General features: G+C 40.6%; 1 protein-coding gene across 1 annotated transcript; it reads right to left on the bottom strand.

Annotated features, from left to right (window-relative positions):
- Positions 1 to 4,344: 4,344 nt before the first annotated feature.
- atp6v0b (ATPase H+ transporting V0 subunit b) lies at positions 4,345 to 14,774 on the bottom strand. Its single transcript, XM_071900083.2, has 8 exons — positions 14,560 to 14,774; positions 13,610 to 13,658; positions 11,937 to 12,020; positions 9,913 to 9,990; positions 9,616 to 9,685; positions 9,286 to 9,337; positions 8,012 to 8,202; positions 4,345 to 7,291 (listed from the first exon to the last, which is right to left on the bottom strand). Exons 1-8 carry the CDS (start codon positions 14,642 to 14,644, stop codon positions 7,265 to 7,267), a joined length of 636 nt encoding a protein of 211 aa, XP_071756184.1. The 5' UTR covers positions 14,645 to 14,774; the 3' UTR covers positions 4,345 to 7,264.
- Between the last annotated feature and the right edge of the window lie 2,965 nt (positions 14,775 to 17,739).

The raw sequence follows: 17,739 nt of genomic DNA, 5'->3' as shown, positions 1-17,739 counted from the left end.
TGCATGTCGATGTAAAGTGGTCAAGTCCCTTAGTGTAAACTCACTTCTTAGTGGAAATACTCCCACTCTGCAACTCTCTTATAAATTTCAAGTGGTGGATTTGGATAAAAAGGTGCAACCTCGTTGGTCGCTGGAGGGTTTTGTGGTTCGATCAAGGCCGAGGGCAACGCGCTGAATGGCAAGTACCTGCCAGTGGCCAGTGGCCAACAGGTTGAACCTACAGATGGTGAGTGAACCTTCTCACCCAGGTCTCCTCCACTCTGAGTCCCTGTCAGCCGCTGCTCTACTGTGTCTCAATGAAGAATAAAAAGTAAGGGTGGAATTCTCCTAATGAGAGAAAAAGAGTTCATAAGTCCAAAAACAGCCTGACATTTTGGAAGATGTTACTGCTAGATCATTGTCTCAGAATAAAATAGAAGAGAGTAGAATCGAAAACCTACTTTGCAGTTACAAACTGAAGCTCATAGCTGCAGCTTTACTTCAGAGCCCAAATTACCTAAAAATATAGTGAACAAATGGAGACACAGACAAACACTTACACACACAACACAGGTATCCTTCCCTAAACTCGCCCCCTTGGTTGCTCAGGTCTGGCCTGGTTAGTTCCCATGACAACAAATCCCAACATGAAAGAGCTATCAGAAGATTTCCTAGCAGCCACTGCTGCTCTGGCTATCAGTATATTGGCAAGGTTAGAAAAGCGACTTTGGGAGGACCTGATCATCAGTTACAGCGCTGATCAAAACACTCAGTTACAACAAAAATACACAACATGCTCCGGTCAACTGAGGCACAAGTCGCAGCAAGCTTTTTTTCGGCTGAAGGTTTCAAACATTATTGCAGGGCATCAAGGGTCATTTTTCATTTTTCTTTTATCAAAAAAGCAATCATGAAGATATAAACTTTCAGCTAGTCTTTACTTTGATGCAACAGCACAGCGGAGCAGAGGGTCGTCTCCGGTGGGACACAGTGAATCCAGAACTATTCGGCAATTGAAGCATTTGAAAAAAATACCACCGAGACGAGCCTTTACTTAGGAATCTGTTTTCATTGCATACCCCCTGAGACACACGCACATACTTATGGAAATCACCAGATGTATCAGAGCCCTGCAGCAAGTGAGGGGTTGGTGTCTTTTCAAGGACATTTCAACAGGGATGGGCAGACTGGTTTTCCCCGGGATTGAACCTGTGACCTTTCAATCGCAGGGCGGTCTGTTGAACCGCAGAGGGCCAACCTGCCACCTGTAATTAAACCAGCTGATGCCATAACCATCTCTCTGCTATCTGTGCACTGTTGATAGGCCTCTAGTCACAGATAAGGCACAGTGGGTCACAGATAACAGACAATGGCTTTTCACAGCAGCCGGTCAAAAGAGGCGACCACATTAACATCAAACTAGATTGAACTGAACTTCACTGTGCTAAGCTGTAAGCGCTGGGATACTGAACTGGTCACACATACAGTAGGAAACATTCACATCATTCACGCTGGATTTGTGTATATGAGACATGCAGTGTACGTAAATCAAATTGTTATGCACCGAGTTGAATTCACAGTAGAATTCACTGAAGTAAACAAATAGTTGGGAGCTGGTATACTGTAAGTACCTCTTTACCATGAATATGAGTAGATGCTCACACTGAATTACAGTTCAAAACACACAGGGTCCACCCTAAATGTCTCTCCACAATAAGAAACATGACAAGGACACATGCTTTGTACAGTCAAAGGAATATTAGGCTCAATTCAAACACTTTCTCTGTCTGATCTCTGTCTCATACCCCACTAATCCCCATCTCCAGCGTGGTCTGCATAGTCCGGAGCCGGCTCTGCAATGGACAACTTACTTATTGCACAAAGCGAGGTAGTTCCAGTCCACTTGCTAATCCAGCCTACACGGCAATACCCCTACAGAGATGCTATGCCATAAGTGAGAGAGATGTCAGATGTGATTACGGTCTGGGTATGTGGCTTGTGCGTAAACGCTTGGTTAGGTTAGGCTTGCATGTTGCAGCCTCCTATATATTATTTCTCCAGTGCAGTACTGGCTGCTCACCCTGCCTCTACTTGCTCTCAGTGTGCTTTTGTTACTGGACCTTTAGATGAGAGTGGCCTCATGCACAATAGACAGGATCCATACTGTCTTTGCATCTTCGCTGTGAGCAGATGGATGAAAAAATAGTGCCCAGAATGCTTGACAACTGCCACATCTGTAGTTAGAAAGTGGGTTTAGCAGCTCCCAAAACCCCCCAATTTGAACCATATGCAAAGAGGACCATTTTTTTTTTGATCAGCCTATAGGCTTCGCAGCTCTGGTGGTTCATTTAGAAGAACATTGCAGGGAGGCTGAGTGAAGCCTAGTATGGCGGGTCTGAGGATGCTGCTAGTTCGTGGAAATGTGCATGATAACAAAGGGGGAGTGGGAGGGCAGTGCATACGATCATATTCCCATCATACCCAAAGATCAATACATGCAGAAGGTTGCAAGATGGCAGGATAACTGTATGCAGGCTGGATGGAAACAAAAGAAAGCGTGGATGCGATGCTGAATGAAGCAATGTATCCCAGAAACAGATAGTGTGCACCTACCTTGATGTTGTCAAGCGAGCATTCTCCTATCCATGCATCTTCTTTGCTGGAGCAGCATTGAATATTCAATTTATTCAGATCATCTGAGTAAAAAACTAGTCTCGCAAATTAAAATGTCAGCGTGCATTTCGCTGCCAAATGCTGGAAAAATGTTGTGGTGAATAAAAAAAAAAAAAGCATTAAAAGCTAGTGGCTCTCAGCCTAGTTCGCTCTGCTAAGGAAAACTGTTCTTTTCATTCCACAGACAGGCTATTACGCCTGCTCTTTATCAGGAAAAAAGCCTCATGTTGTGCAGCACTACGCCCGCCAAATGGCTAACGTAGACTATAACGTTATTCTACCGCAAACCGGGAGTGGGGAAACGCTATCTTCATGCTTTTCCGTCATCCCGTTGTGTTTTGGTGTGGATGATATGAAGGCAAAGAAAAGGATGCTCTCAGGCTGTGGCAGCGAGCAGGTCCCTTCGCTCCTGCTGCCTACGGAAGCCCGGATGGTCCATAAAATGCGTTTTTATTCTGCTCCTCTAACACAAGGGGAGCTGGTGACCTGAGAGGGAAATAACTCCACTTTCTCAGCCAGACACACACACACACATATACGAGAAATACTTGCACATACACACATACTACTAAAAGTATTGTAATATTCCTATGTTAGTCCTATAGGGACTTATAGGTCATATACTATAATGTGATCTTATGATAATCAATGTACATTTTAAAATCTCCTACGGTATTAGTATAGGAGGTTAAGTATAGGAGGTGGTTTATTTTAGTAGTATATTTTTAGTAACTGCATCATATTTTAAAGGTTGTTGTGATATCTGTATAGTATACTTTTAAAATGTATTATAGGATTAGTAGAGTTCTCTTTCATAACAGTCATATTTCATATAGGGTATTTATGTGTGTGAGTACTTATTTTATATAGTTAGATAATTGTGTGTAGTGTTTATGCAAGTGTTTCAAAAGTATGTGTGAACAGCAAAGTTTAAGTGCTACATACAGATCTGGGATTGTTCAGATCATCATCAAGCATCAAGCATCAAATAGGTATGAACAGCAAAAGCCTGACATGATAGATACATTTCCAAAAGCTAAAGAAAAGTACCTGGTTTCTCACATAGTCTATTGTGTTTTTAGGTGTCAAGCCAGGTGATTCAATCATTCAAGACCTTTCCAAGATTCAGTCCTCACTTTAAACCTTACAGCATGTGATTTTGATCATTTTAACTTTTTAATCCCATGTCATTTGGTTCTACATAACATGAAAACTAAGATGTTTTGTACATGTGTAAATCCAGCTATGGTTGTTGAGTTTAAACTCTTTTAAAGGGTCCATTTTTTAGCACATTTGTGAGTAGCTGCATGCCATACATAGGTTAACAGCAACATCTCTCAACACAATATGCCGCTATTAATACAGTACAGTTTGGCACAAGTGTCCCGAACTGCTGGGACACTAAAGTTGAGTTTTAGAACTGTAGGATCCCAGCCAGTCTGTTCAAGGAGAATATGGTTTCTTGCTCCATCTAGTGGAAAAAAGCAGTCACTGCTGGTTAAATAAATGAAGTGATCAGCAGTTTGATGATCGACATTTGTGGCCTGCGTCAGGTCAGTGGATCACATTTATTACCGCACTATACAGCCACAACCACAGCTTATGATAGTGGGACTCTTGAATTTGACCATAGGACTGACAAAAACACTAACTACATGCTTTGAAGGATAAAATAACCAGGTACAACAGAAATGATCTTGATTGGAACATTTTATTTTTTCAAGGACATTTATGAAGCCAGAAGGAAGATCCATTTTTGTTATTATACACAATGTCAAAACAATGAGTCATTTGTTGTTTTTTTTAAATCACCACCACATCAACATAATGTACATACGGTACCAACTACAGTCACTGAAGCCTAGGGCTGCATACAGAGCCTGGTGTCCCACAAGCATCTTAGCTTCATTGTAAACCAGAATCAGGACAAAGACGATCTTGCTGCTAAGACACTTACGGGAGGCCGAGTCTAGATATAGAAAAGACAATCCAACTTTTTCCCCTGTTCTCTTGCAACAGTTATACTCTTTTCTCCTCTCTCACAGAGTTTTACAAGAGAGGGTCAAGGAAAAATTACAAGGGAAGATTTGAGACGATTCACAAGCAGCCGTGGTCTGTCATCTTAAAATGTCTCCGACTGGTGGAATGATGCATTACAAATAAAAAGGGTTAGTTCCTAGAGAGTCTCACACAGTCATACACATGAACCTTGGCTTCAAACTGAATGTTATGTGCTTACACTCAAATGGTGTAGCATTCTGCAATTAGGGCACACAACACATCTTCGTTCTTCTCTCAGCTAACAGCCAAAGGTTTGGACGCTTTAGGGAACTCGGGGGAAATAATCCGTTTACCCAGATTTACAGGTAAACATCAATGGGAAATAGCTGGGAACGTTGTACAGTTACTAGTCGATATTAAAGCACACACGGACCTGGGTGACAAGTATTTAATGATTGCTGTGTTGTGATGTAGCGGAAATCTAATTCTGCCACCCACTCAAGTTGCTAGCCGCCCAGATGAAAGTCTCTCTCAGGGCCAAATTGGACGCCTCTGTTTTACACAGACACACACACACACACACACACATTTAGCTCCTTCTAGGAATGTTAGAAAAACAATTAGGGAACACAGATGGGAACAACCACCATTTGAAACGATACTCTCAAATGGGCGTGTCTGTAAAGATGTACATTCAAAACAAGCCAGTTGTAATACAAATAAAGACAAATAAGGAGATTACAGACTTGGAAAAGAATTCAAAAGGTCAGTATCAGTAAAGTTGTTTGATTCTGCAATGGAGTCCGCCATTTTCACCGAGAGTTTTGGGAACCGCCCCACCTCAGATTGTATAAGCTCCAAGTCACACGAGACGGGACTGGGTTTTTCAAATCTTAGCACAAAGTTCTCTGCTCCAATGACTTCTACTTCAATGATGGTGATTTTACAGCCAGCAAAAGATTATTTGGTGATACCGAGCTCAAGTAAAGAAAGAAAAGCAAGTATACAAGTATCAATCGCCTTGAATAAAACTAAATCTTCTTGCCTTTCTAAGACTGGATAATAATGAATAGTGACCTGAGGCAGAGGATGTCGGTTTGGACTAAAGTCACTTGTTACCTGCTCAATCACAACTCAGTGGCCACAAGCTGAGTTTCCTAAAAGCCTTCTTCACGCCAAGGTCATCTTTGTTTCATTGTAAGCCAGTGGAGAAAGATGATCTTTGTGCATAAGATGCTTCGGAGCAACAGAGTCTTTCGAGCTTCTAAGAGTGGAATTCCTGCTGCCCACAACCCCTCAGCATTAAAACCCTACCAGCCAACACTGAACGGTGAACGTAAAGCAGATTCTCCACTTGATGTCCAATTCATCCTATTAAAAAACTATTGAAAAGGATCAAAACCTTGTTAAAATTGAACTCAAAAAGGTAAAGGGAGGCTCTGGGGAAATAAGGGAGCGCTGGCAGCTATGATCATGAGTGGCTCGTGAGTTTGTTTCAAATGGAGATTATCTTAGTGCCATAATGTTTTTGGCTAAAACGGCTCTGAGCCATAATGAATGGAATGATGGAGGGGATCATGGACGGATAGTCATTTAGAGCAGAGCTGTTGATCTGCGACAGAGATCTGACCCTGTTTTGCCTCTTGAGTTAAGTCTGTCTTGTCCTCAGACCTTACTAGCGATCCCGGATAAGTACTTAGTCTCCTATTCTTTGAAACCTCATCGATTCTACATCACTCCTACAGCGAGAGGCCTGATAAATACTGTATTTGGGCCACTGTGTGGATAAGGACCACTTGCTTTTTAAGAAACAAACAGTTACAAAAACAAAAAAAAAGAAAAAAACAACAACTCTGACAGACCAGGCTACAGTACATATAATGGTAAACACCCTCATGCTTCACAGGAAAAAAAAAATCATGTGTCCTGCATATACACACACGCACGCACACACAAATATTTTCAAATACTCTATAGTCTCATTTTTAACCAATCATACATGAAGAGTGGTCAGAAAAAGGTAGATGGCATAAAACTAAAGACTGCTAAAATGCAGCAAAATGAGCTATGGAGAAGTATTTTTGGGGTTATTTTCTTTCTGCAGATTCATTTGTATTATCCATTATTTGTTGTGAATACCAATCATGCAAGTATGCAACCTCACACCTCTACCATCATTTGTCTGGAGCCACCATCTGTACGACTACAAACTGGCTGGTGTTATGAAATGGTGGCAAACAAATTCTTCTTCAAGGATCCTTCAAAACATTTACATTTCTGCTTCTACTGATCAGTTAATTGAGCTCAACTGTTTGGAGGGCTCATTAAATTATTGGTCATGTGGTTCATGTCATGTATGAATACAACAAGGTGAGGCGAGATGTAATAAACTGCTGTTATATGCATGAAAAATATAATTACTCACTAAACCCTTGTGTTTCTTGTAAGACAAAAGTTTGCGCACGTGCCACTCTTCAGCAAATGATGGTTAAAAACAAATCACAGACAAAAAAAAAAAAATACATTTAAATAATTTACGATGTATTTACACAATAATCCGTCTTATTTTCCAGCAGTGTCTTTATATCCTCTCATCTTATGGATAAATCTTCTAGTCTCCCATCTTTACTTTCGACGTCTGGGGGAAAAAATGGAACCACATAGTTATTACAAAATTGGTGAATGCAGAAACGGCAAATCTAACACTTTCCAACAGCACAACTAAACTGAGAGATATGTTGAAAAAGCTCGATCATCCTTTCTGACATGACACACTCCTAGACCTTTGTGGAAGCAGAGTATCTTTGCCTTGAGACCTCTGAGAAGTCTGCAACAAGGGAGGGTCAAGGAAAGGTTGCAAGGAAATAAACAAGACTGGATGTTTTAGATAGAGAGAGACCAGAGCTTCTATGTCTGTGTTTACCTATCAGCTGCTATTTATTCCTACTAGGGCTGGGCAACAATTCAATATTATCGCTTATCGTCTTTCAGTGGAATTATATTGTGATAATATGAAGATATTTTGATATTGTGATACACAATTATGTTGTTTAAATTGATAACAACCAAATTGTATTTAAAAACTCTGCCAAAATGAGGTATGAAACATTTTAAATTTTGTTTGTTTCACACTTAACGCTACCATGCAGTTAAATCCAGTGAACATCAGTTTGATTATTTAACGTGATTTTGCATACATAAGCCATATTGTGATATATATTGATAACAAAAAAATCCTTATTATTGTGATATTGATTTCACCCATATCGCCCAGCCCTAATTCATACCCTAAAGAAAACAAAAAGGTGGTGAAGAAGACATATTCATAAAAAAGCAGAAAGCAGTCCGTCACACTCACCTGCAGAATGGCGACGATGACACCAAACAGGCCGATCGCGCTGCCAAAAATTTCCACAATGAGGATCTTCACAAAGAGGCTGGCGTTCTGGGCGTCCGCCAAGGCCGCTCCGCTGCCCACAATGCCGACACAGATGCCACAGAAGAGGTTGGAAAAGCCCACAGTCAAACCAGCACCGAACATGGAGTAGCCTAGTGGGACAGGAGCCAAATCAGTCACATTTAGTCATAAACCACAGTGGGATTGGCACCAAAAATTGTTCTCCCGTCAGGAGTTGGAGTCAGTGAGTAAGAGTTGCTGATACTCGTGATTTACATGTAAAATTTGAAACTTCTCTTTGAATAGTAATGTTTGATTTAGATGTGATTTTTGGGGTATTTTAATGTGAATTTTAAAAACCTTTTCATGCCTTAAATATTTAGAATTGAATTTTGAGTCTTTAAATGTCAGTAGATCTGCATATTTAATACACATTTCTGACTTAATTCTGTAAGTTTCAAAAGGTTTTCAATTGACGTTTGCAACCATAACCAATCAGGCCAACACCCAACACGGCACAAGAAGACAGTCTCATTATGAAGTTGGTGTTAATTGAGTTTTACAGATGTGTATGAGGTCTACCCACTTAAACAGGAAAGATTCCACCCTTAGATACTCTTATATATCATCAATCTGTGATGTTCAGTGCATTTCAGGAATTATTTTGTGATGTAATTTAATTTTTTGGTGTACCTTCTTTCTCTCAACCTGCCTCATCTACTTCCACTTCAGTTAGTGATTTCCTACATTTCCCAGAATTACTTTCAACAACCCCTAGAAAACTGTTGGTTATGCTTGTAGGTGTAGAGAGAAATAGCGATAGCGGAGTAAGAGCAAGAGAATACAAGTTTTTCTAGTTGAGAGAAAGTGAGTCGCGTCCCTTACTCAAAATGCAACGTGTCTTGTGGCTGCATTGCATTATGGTCTATTGAGGCTACTGTTGGTGGAGATATCTCCCTGTATGATTGTTGAATGTTGATGGCTCTACAAAGAAGCCGTTGCTCTTGGATTCTGAGGGACGCCAAAAACTGACTTCTACCATTGATGTTTTAGATAGTTGCAAAATGTTCTGCTATTAAACACCATTGTAGCTGCACTGAAAATATCTCAACGTGATGTGAAGCCATCTACCTTGGGCCAGTTATTGCAGGAATAAGAAAAATACTCCTTAAAGACAAAATACTGGATTTTGTCTTTAAGTCCAGTATTCAGTAGCGTTATGCCTGTTTTCTTACCAGCTTGGTAGTTCCTTGCTCCAATAGTCTCAGGTGTTGTTCCACTGAAGCTCTACAAAAGAAGAGAGATGGATTTTTTTTAAATAATCACTCACATAGCCTTGCTCAGTTTTCCAAGTCATAGTAAACTTCCTTCATGCTCGGGGCAAAGGCTGTTAGTACTGGCTGTCCCATATGGACCAAGGTTCAATTTACGGCTGTGCTGTTCCTTGTACAACACTCCTCCTGTCTGTCATCCTCTCTGCTTTCACCAGCAGTAAATAAAGATGAAAAGGCAAACTGCACAATATCCTTGATCATTACCAAAATAACAAAAGGCTTCTCACTTACCTCTGCCATGTTGCTGATGACAATAGCCATGATGATCCCATAGATGGCAACGGCTTCACAGAAGATGATGCTAGAGAGGGAATGAGACAGAGACAGAGAGAGACAGAGACACAACGAAAGAAACAGAGAAAGATCAACATCTGGTCAGGTGTTACTCAGTTGTCTGTACAGTTACTATAATACAGGAGTAATTAATTGCCTCTGTTGCTATAAAAGCCATACACCCACATTACCACCTACACATATCTACACAGTGGTCAGAGGGCAGCCTGAAGTGTTTTTCTAAAAGGAGCCTACCTGACCAAATTCTTGGTTTTGATTCGTGGAGCCTTGACACCTCCACCAATGATGCTAGAGCCAGTGATGTAGATTCCCCTGGAAAACAAAAACCAACAACAATCAACACAACGTCTTCAACATGACAGAGGACTACCAGGTGATACAAAAGGATTAAGAAGTTCCACCAACAAAGAACTACTCATCATCTCTACTTTTACTACTAATCTGAAAAAGGCTGCGAAATTAACAGCCAAACAGTCTGGTAAATGTCAGCTGTGGCTGGTGGCTTTGTCTACACTACAAGCAACTTTGGCAGGTAACTAACCATTGTTTGAAGGTCCTATCCTATTCTAAAATTCATATTTAGCTGATAAAATTGTGAAAGTGACTGGCAGATTTTTAAATTCATCAGCCACTGTGACCAATGGACAAAAAAAGGTTAGTTTATTGCACTAAACATAAAAAAGACGCACATTAAAAGTTTTGGCACCATGTAGTGTGAAGGGAACTGATTCCATGACTATTGCTTCACCTGCTATTTCCAATAACTAGAGGGGAACACAACTCTGTGTCAAAGGTATTCAAGAGTGTTGTTCGATTACTAATTCTAGGATTTTCCAGTTCCACAATCCTACATCATGTTCTTTTCTGAGTGTTTACAGAAAGAGGAAATCATTCTATAAAAGACCACATGAAATTGTAATCTGAGCTCAGTTCATCCCCAGTTCCTCTGAGAAAAAGGAAACAATGGTGGGAGTTAGTTGAACAGTGAATGTAACAACTGATTATAGTATTTGAGAAGAACAAAGTAGTGGTCAAATATGATTGTAGCGAAACAGATTTTATGACCACACTTGCTGTAAATTATTGGGCTTATTGTGCCTTTTTTTAAATCACCAGCGAGCTTAAACCTAAAAGAGCTTTGTATACATGTTTTCCAACAAACAAGTCCCCAGCGCAGCACATCAAACTCACTAAGAGACGTCAAACTAAATGTCACGCCTCGAATACAGGCTGAGTAAGCTACTTTTCAGAGTGTTAACAGGAAAAATTTTGGACTGTTTAGAGCACAAATTTCTTGTAGGCGTATTTTTTATGGATTTGTCATCCTGTCAACTCAAAAAAAGACATTTTTCACTTCATGTGATCTTCAACATCTATAAAGACATTCCCTTGATTCCTTCTGAGTGGCTGACACCGAAATTAGCTTTAAAATACATGTATTCTGGGTTTTATTTTTACCTTTATTTACCCAGGGAAGGTTGAGCTTTTTCAGCAAAGCCCCCTTTCACACTGTTAAACACGATCACAGCTGGAAAATGCCCAGTACTGCAATCTTCCACTGTTGGCAACTGGAGCAGTTGGGTGTTAAGAGCCTTGCTCAAGGGCACTTCAACCATAACTGAAGGATGAGAGTCATTTTCACTCTTCCCCTTAAAAGTGTTTCACAACCACTTTAGGGATTCGAAATGGATAACTAACATCTTCAATCTTTCAACTGACAAAAAAACACAATTTTCAAACACATAAATCATTTTCAAATGGACCAACACACACTAGTGTCAACTGACGCAACAACCTTTACACATCTGCTCCAAATTTGGTAGATTTTGGAGACTAAGAAGTGTTTTCCACAAGATTTATGGAAGTACAATAACCATTGATCTATTTGAATGGAAAATGACTTACAAAGGACAAAATATGGTCGACCAGCTGGTCTCCAAAAGTAAGAAGCAAACTGCAGTACAGGTCATGGGAGTTTTTTATGTCACTAAAGAAAATGTGCTACAGTAACTTAAACCATCACAGTGAGATGATGGGTGCTGTGTGAAATGCAGGTAACTTTGCTGCTGACGCTTCAAATCTCACACCAGTAGTATGCGATGGGAGCATCCAATTAAGAGCGTCAAAAAACATGTGTTAATTACCTCTGCCAGTGCATCCAGGCCTTTAATATACCACGGCCCCTGGCTTACACATTCGAAACACCTGACAGAGGCTGCAGTAAGCACTTTCAGCTGTATTCCTTGTTCGGTACTCACCAGGCTGCCCCCACCACAGAGAGAGAGATGGCCAAGCCAATGCCCAAGTTGGCCCACATAAAAGGAGAAGTCTCTGTCAGGAACCTGGGAGAGAAGAGGGACAACTTATTAAAACTACACTTTATGAGGCAGTGCTGCCATTTAATGCTGTACATTGTAAAAGTTGAACGAGTAGCATAACATTACTGTACTATTTGAGATCATATGTTAAAGCGTTTTAGCCGTACTCAGCATTTCATGTCATATTTACTATCCACAACTTGCAACCAAAAGCCAGACTCAAAGATAAATAGGCCTCACTGTAGAAACATACAGATCCAGATCCAGATGACATGACATAATCCCGGTTTTGTTTAACTCAACTTTTACATTTTTGCTTCCCTTTATGCTTCTCCTGTGGAATCTACATAAATTAGAGGATTACTAATTAACTACGGCACCAAGTCAAAGCTTTGATGTTGTAACAAGACCAGCGCAATTCTATTAATCAAACAGGACATAAGATTTATAAAAAAAAAAAAAAAAAAAAAAAAAAAAGAAGACACAAAGGAAACAATAGTTGCTATTCCACTTCAGAGGCAAACGGGTACTGCCAAAGCCAGATTCATTTAAACATGCTAAAAGTGAAAATCCAAGATATAATTTGTCAGCTGTGCAGTATTTACAAGTGAAAGAGCAGCATAGGCCATTTAAGTCTTAATTAACTTCTATGCCATTTCTTCATTTGAAACTCAGCACAGACAAATTATCCACAAGAACCACAGTAATGTTATTACAGGAAAATTGAGGGTTAGATACCAGCCTAATGAGTGAACCACTGACGAGCTCTATTAGACGCTGTGGTGGAAACCTGGGACCACATTAGAGAAAGACCCAACATGCAAAATCAAATCTTCTCTCACTTTACAATCCAAGTTAGGATTTTTTGCCAAAAGAGGCCAGTTCCTAAACACGTAAGATCAAATTCAGATCGTAAGAACAGTCAATTTCTTTCTCAACCAAAATTTATTTTGGCAGGCTACTGTGCGGGCTGATCTGGAAAAAACTGCACCCTGCTTCTAGGTTACTGCTGTACAATGTTTTATTGAGCCTAAATTGCCCTACAGTATAACTGTATCAGTTTTACAGTACATGAGAGACACGCAGACTCATTCCGTCAGCCTTTGTCAGAAAGAAGCTCCAGGTCTGGTCATCAGTTAAGATGCCCACAACAAACACAGGAAAATTTAAGATGGGTGGTAAATTTAAGATGAAAAACCAAGGTTGAGATTTGTCTGTAATGGCAAAATTAAAATTCTCTTGTCTTTTGAGACTTCGCTAAATAAACAGTTTGAGTTTTGTTCTGTAATGTGACCCCAGATAAGTGCAATGCTATCAAACTAAAGGGAAATGAGATAGGGCCTGAATACATCTCAACAATATGAAACCCAACACCTGACAATGGTGATATGCTATCAAACAGCCTGAAGCTAAGGTTTGTCATTGCAAGACTGATACATTGATGAATGATACATTTTGTTTCAGGGGTACATGAGTCACACACAAAGGAAAATGACTGCTTATCCATGTTTGGCCTCATGTTGGAATCCATGGTAAAGTATTGTTTTGTACAAAAGCCACCCAAAACATGCTTATTAAATTGCAGATGGCAGTTCTGTGCAAGGACTACTTACCATGCCACATCAAAGCGGAATCCTAGGTCAAAAATCGTATAGCAAATACCTAAAGAAACAAAGAGGGAAATTAGTCTTAAAATAACACATAACACATGAAAAAAAATGTCAATTTTGCAAGTTGCACGTTCATGTCTGAGCTTAGTGTGCATATGGAAGAGAGAGACTTCTAATTCGTATATTTTAAGATGAATTCATATTACTGCATGGAAATAACCTGTTCCCTGTCTCATGTATGATGCAGAATCACATTAATGTAGCTCAAGCCATGGAAAGAAAGTGTAGCCTAAGTGTGATAGCTCACCCTCACATGAGAAGTGCTGCAGTTCCTGTTTGTGACTATTTCAAACCAGCCAGCTGTGCACAGAAACAGCTAGCTAGCTAGCTAGCTTAGCCAGTTTATATGACTGAATGCATTGGGCAGAAAAGCTAACTCGCACCACATCGTGTCTCCTACCAAATAAAGTAACTCTAAGATTGTCATAAACGTAAAACACTGTCGTCCAACGTCTGAAGCTCACGTTAACATTAGTTAGCTTGCTCAGTTGCTATGTAAGCTAACTGCTACCTGACATTAACTTAGCTATGGATGCAAGATAGGGCCGAGTGTAATTGCAGGTGTGAAATAGTCTTTCGATATTGTATAATTTCGATATTATTGAGCAATAATGAATGTTTCTGTGTAGGTAGCGTTTTAATTGCCAATATGCACGAATCTTCCTTAAAATCTAACTTACAAGTTATGATATTAACAAGATGGAACCATCCGCTACCACTGTCCTCCCAGCGTTTAGTCGGGTCCCCAAGACAGCTGTCAAACGCGATAAGTCATTCACACCACAAAATCTATGAATTAAATCACTGTCCTTGATACGCAAGTCTAACAAATATAGTGTTTAGTTCGCGAATACCATAATTCCGACTACGTTAGATGGAAAATATCACCTTACCGACGATTAGTATGGTGCTCCAGAAGGCCAAAGTGACCCCGGTGTAAAGAATGGCGTGTCCGTTCATCATCCACTCCAGTAGCATCTATCCGGCGGTGTATCAGCAAGATATCTTTGGCTCAGCTTTCAGATCTGACGCCAATAAGGCTCCCAAAAACGTAAATAATGCGGTTTTAGAGGCGCCTTCAGTCGATGGAGGAAAACCGAAGAGCATCGAAAGGGGAAGCTGGGTTATGTCAGCTGATCAAGCTTGACTAGCATGTGACCAAAGACGTGACGACTGGAAGGCTGCGACCGGTTATTTTTTCTTTCCCTTGTTGAAACTATGTAGCAGCGAGGTGTCGAGGTAAGATTACTTATTCTTCGTCAGTTGCCACAGTCCCTGACAAGCAGCAATTTGGGGTTATACCGTACCAAAAACACAAAGCATAAAAGAGAATAAGGCAGCATGCATTTATATTGGAACCGAATGCGTCCTAGGAAGGCTGCATCGTATTATGGGAATTTGAGAGCTACCTATGCAGCGCTCGTAGTGGACGCTAGATGTCGCCCTTGGAGTTGTGTAAAGACCATGAAAACAATGGGGGTTTACCTATGTTACATAGTAGAGGAATTTCCTCATTATTTCCAAATGAATTATTAAAAGATGAACCGTGCATCTAAGTATTTGGCTGGAATTTTTGTGACACAGTCTGAATTCATTATTTTTCTATGTAGGGTTAGGTTTGACTGTGTTTTGACAGCTGGTGGATGTGGTATATGAATGTATAAGGTGTTGTATGATTCATCAGGTCCTTTCTATCCGTTCCTATTCTATGAACATTCCTTCATGAAACTGGAACTTGCTGAATTCAAAATAAAAGATTCAAAATTGTCAGTAGATAGAAACCTGTTGAAGAGTGACATGATATTGTATTCATTGCATCGACTCTTTTAGGCACACTGTTATTTCAGCACTGAAAGCTTCTGTACTCCATATCAGAATTTTTAGAAAATCAAATAGTCATCAGGCCTCTTCCTGCACAGAGACTCAACAGCTGTTTTAGCATGAAATCCAGCCAAACTTCTGAAATTCTATACATTCTTAGTAGGCGTAATATTATCTTCTTGAGAGACAAGAAATACTAATCTCATGCTCGTATTTTCTGAGTAGATGACACTGTATAAACACTATGGGACTGGAGTTCACAGTGTGCTAAACTGATAGATTTATTTAGTTTTAGGATGGGATCTCAGTAGACTCAAGGGTTTTCCTTTGAGATGTTAGAGCAGCATGTCATTGCCCTCCAGAGATGGTGGCAAAAAGCCTAGAATCTTCCCCCCTTTATATATATATATATATATATATATATATACACAGTATATACACCCCTTTTTGGATTAGTTACATCTATGTACAGTATGGAAATATACTGTGGGACCATCGGGAAATTCCACACCACAGAAATGCCACAGGGAAATGCTCTTTTTACTTACCCCACTCCACAGGGAGGTCAGAGGTCAGGGTCAGCTACCCTGCTGCCCAAATAGATGGGATGGTTTGCTTTATTCACATCAACAACTTAGTGAGGTCACATCTGAAAAGGAATAATTGTTGGTAGATGTGGAGACGAGAAGATCCACAGGTGCGGTGATCCTGTTTTGCTGTGACAGCAACCCTGACAGCAATCTGTATAAGATAGAGTCCACACTGTGTAGCTGTGGGAATGTTTTTTACTACCAGAATTGTTGTGGCAAGAGGAGCCAGCGGAGCACAGGTGGGGAGTTTTGCAATGTGTCTAGGCCTGCTTTGCCAGAAAACACTTACAGCAGCTGTGGAAGGGGTGTATTTTCTAACTGCTGCTCAAAGCTGCAGTGAGCAAATGATCCACAAGAGCAGACCTGAGCAACTGTGTGACGGCTGCCTGGATTTAGCTATTTTAGTGGCTAACTCTGAAGCCAATTCACTAAAATCATCTCTGCACATTGTGGAATATTCATATGATAATGCAGCTGTGATGATTTCAGGACACAGAGAAGCAGGCTAGCTTCTTGGCCTGCTTTGGCAGCCTGCATGGAACTCAGACAGTATTTTAGTACTTTGGTGGCAGGCAAGGGGATTCACTAGGCAGAGGTAATAAAGTTGTCAAAAGAAATCCTTGTTTCTTTTGGCAGTGTGCTTTGTGGCAAGAGGATGAAGGACGCGGATGGCAATGGCCACTGATGCAGCAGCTTGGTTGGGGGTAACGCAGCTCATTAAGAAACAGGGAGGCTGGTCAAGGGCTGGCAGCTTGCCTAGAGGCAACTTTTCTGAGGCTAGCTCACTCACATAAGCCTCGGATATTGTAGAGTCATTCCTCTCGACTGCAGATGAGGCGACAGCAGGGTTAGAGGTAGGAAGTTTCATCATTGCTTCTTGGTGGCAGCATGTTTGGTTGTCACCTCTGAGGTCAGCTCACTGAGCCGTGGAAGGGGATCGGTTCTGTCTTCCATCACCGCCGTGGGGGAGAAGATTTGATGAGAGCGATTCACAGGTATCTGAATTCACCTTATTCAAACTTGGCTTGGGAAGCTGTGGATCCTCTCCCTCACAGGACCGAGGCCAATGGCAGTCAGCTGTAAACGTTGGTAACTGTTGTTTCTTTCCGGCAACCTTCCACAGCCTTCTTTGTTTGTTTCTGCACCTTCTCTTGCAGAAGAAAGTCAGTCAGATGTCCGTGGCTATCTTAACAATACAGTTGCTCAATACATTCTGCAGCCACAGGTGCCTCAGTTCTGTTAGCATGTGAAGGTCTTTTATGTGTCATCTGTGTCAGACAAGATAACATATTGAGTTATACAACAGTCAATTTCAAGTCATTGTTGTAATATATGGTGACTGAAGAGAAATGAGTCATACCTTTCTGTCAAAGAGGAATTTGACTTTTGGCTTTTTCTGTCTGCTTTTGAATCTTCTCTTAGAGCATTCCTCAGAAGAACACACTGTCAAGACTCAAACTCTCTCTTTCTTTTCAGTCATAAGCTCTTGTATGAATAGGAGTGGTACATGAGGTTTTGGTTGTTGCCTATGAAAATGTTCTAGAATGGGCCTGAATAACCTGCAGTCTCTTCTTACACTGTATCGTCCATTACCAGTATATTACCAGTTGACAAAGCCTTTCTCTGCCCTCAGCCATCTCCCCAGCTCTTTTGATTTTTAAA

This window comes from Centroberyx gerrardi, chromosome 13, assembly GCF_048128805.1.
Source record: "Centroberyx gerrardi isolate f3 chromosome 13, fCenGer3.hap1.cur.20231027, whole genome shotgun sequence".
Lineage (NCBI taxonomy): Eukaryota > Metazoa > Chordata > Actinopteri > Beryciformes > Berycidae > Centroberyx > Centroberyx gerrardi.
Note: the sequence above shows the minus strand (reverse complement) of the source record. Positions and strands in the feature narration are given on the sequence as shown.

Coding starts and splice junctions, on each gene's coding strand:
- atp6v0b (XM_071900083.2), bottom strand. CDS start 14,644: ATGCTACTGGAGTGGATGATGAACGGACACGCCATTCTTTACACCGGG. Junction 9,991..11,936: donor TCTGTGGTGGGGGCAGCCTG/GTGAGTACCGAA, acceptor TTTGTTTTCCAG/GGGAATCTACATCACTGGCT. Junction 8,203..9,285: donor AGCAAGGAACTACCAAGCTG/GTAAGAAAACAG, acceptor CTGTCCCACTAG/GCTACTCCATGTTCGGTGCT.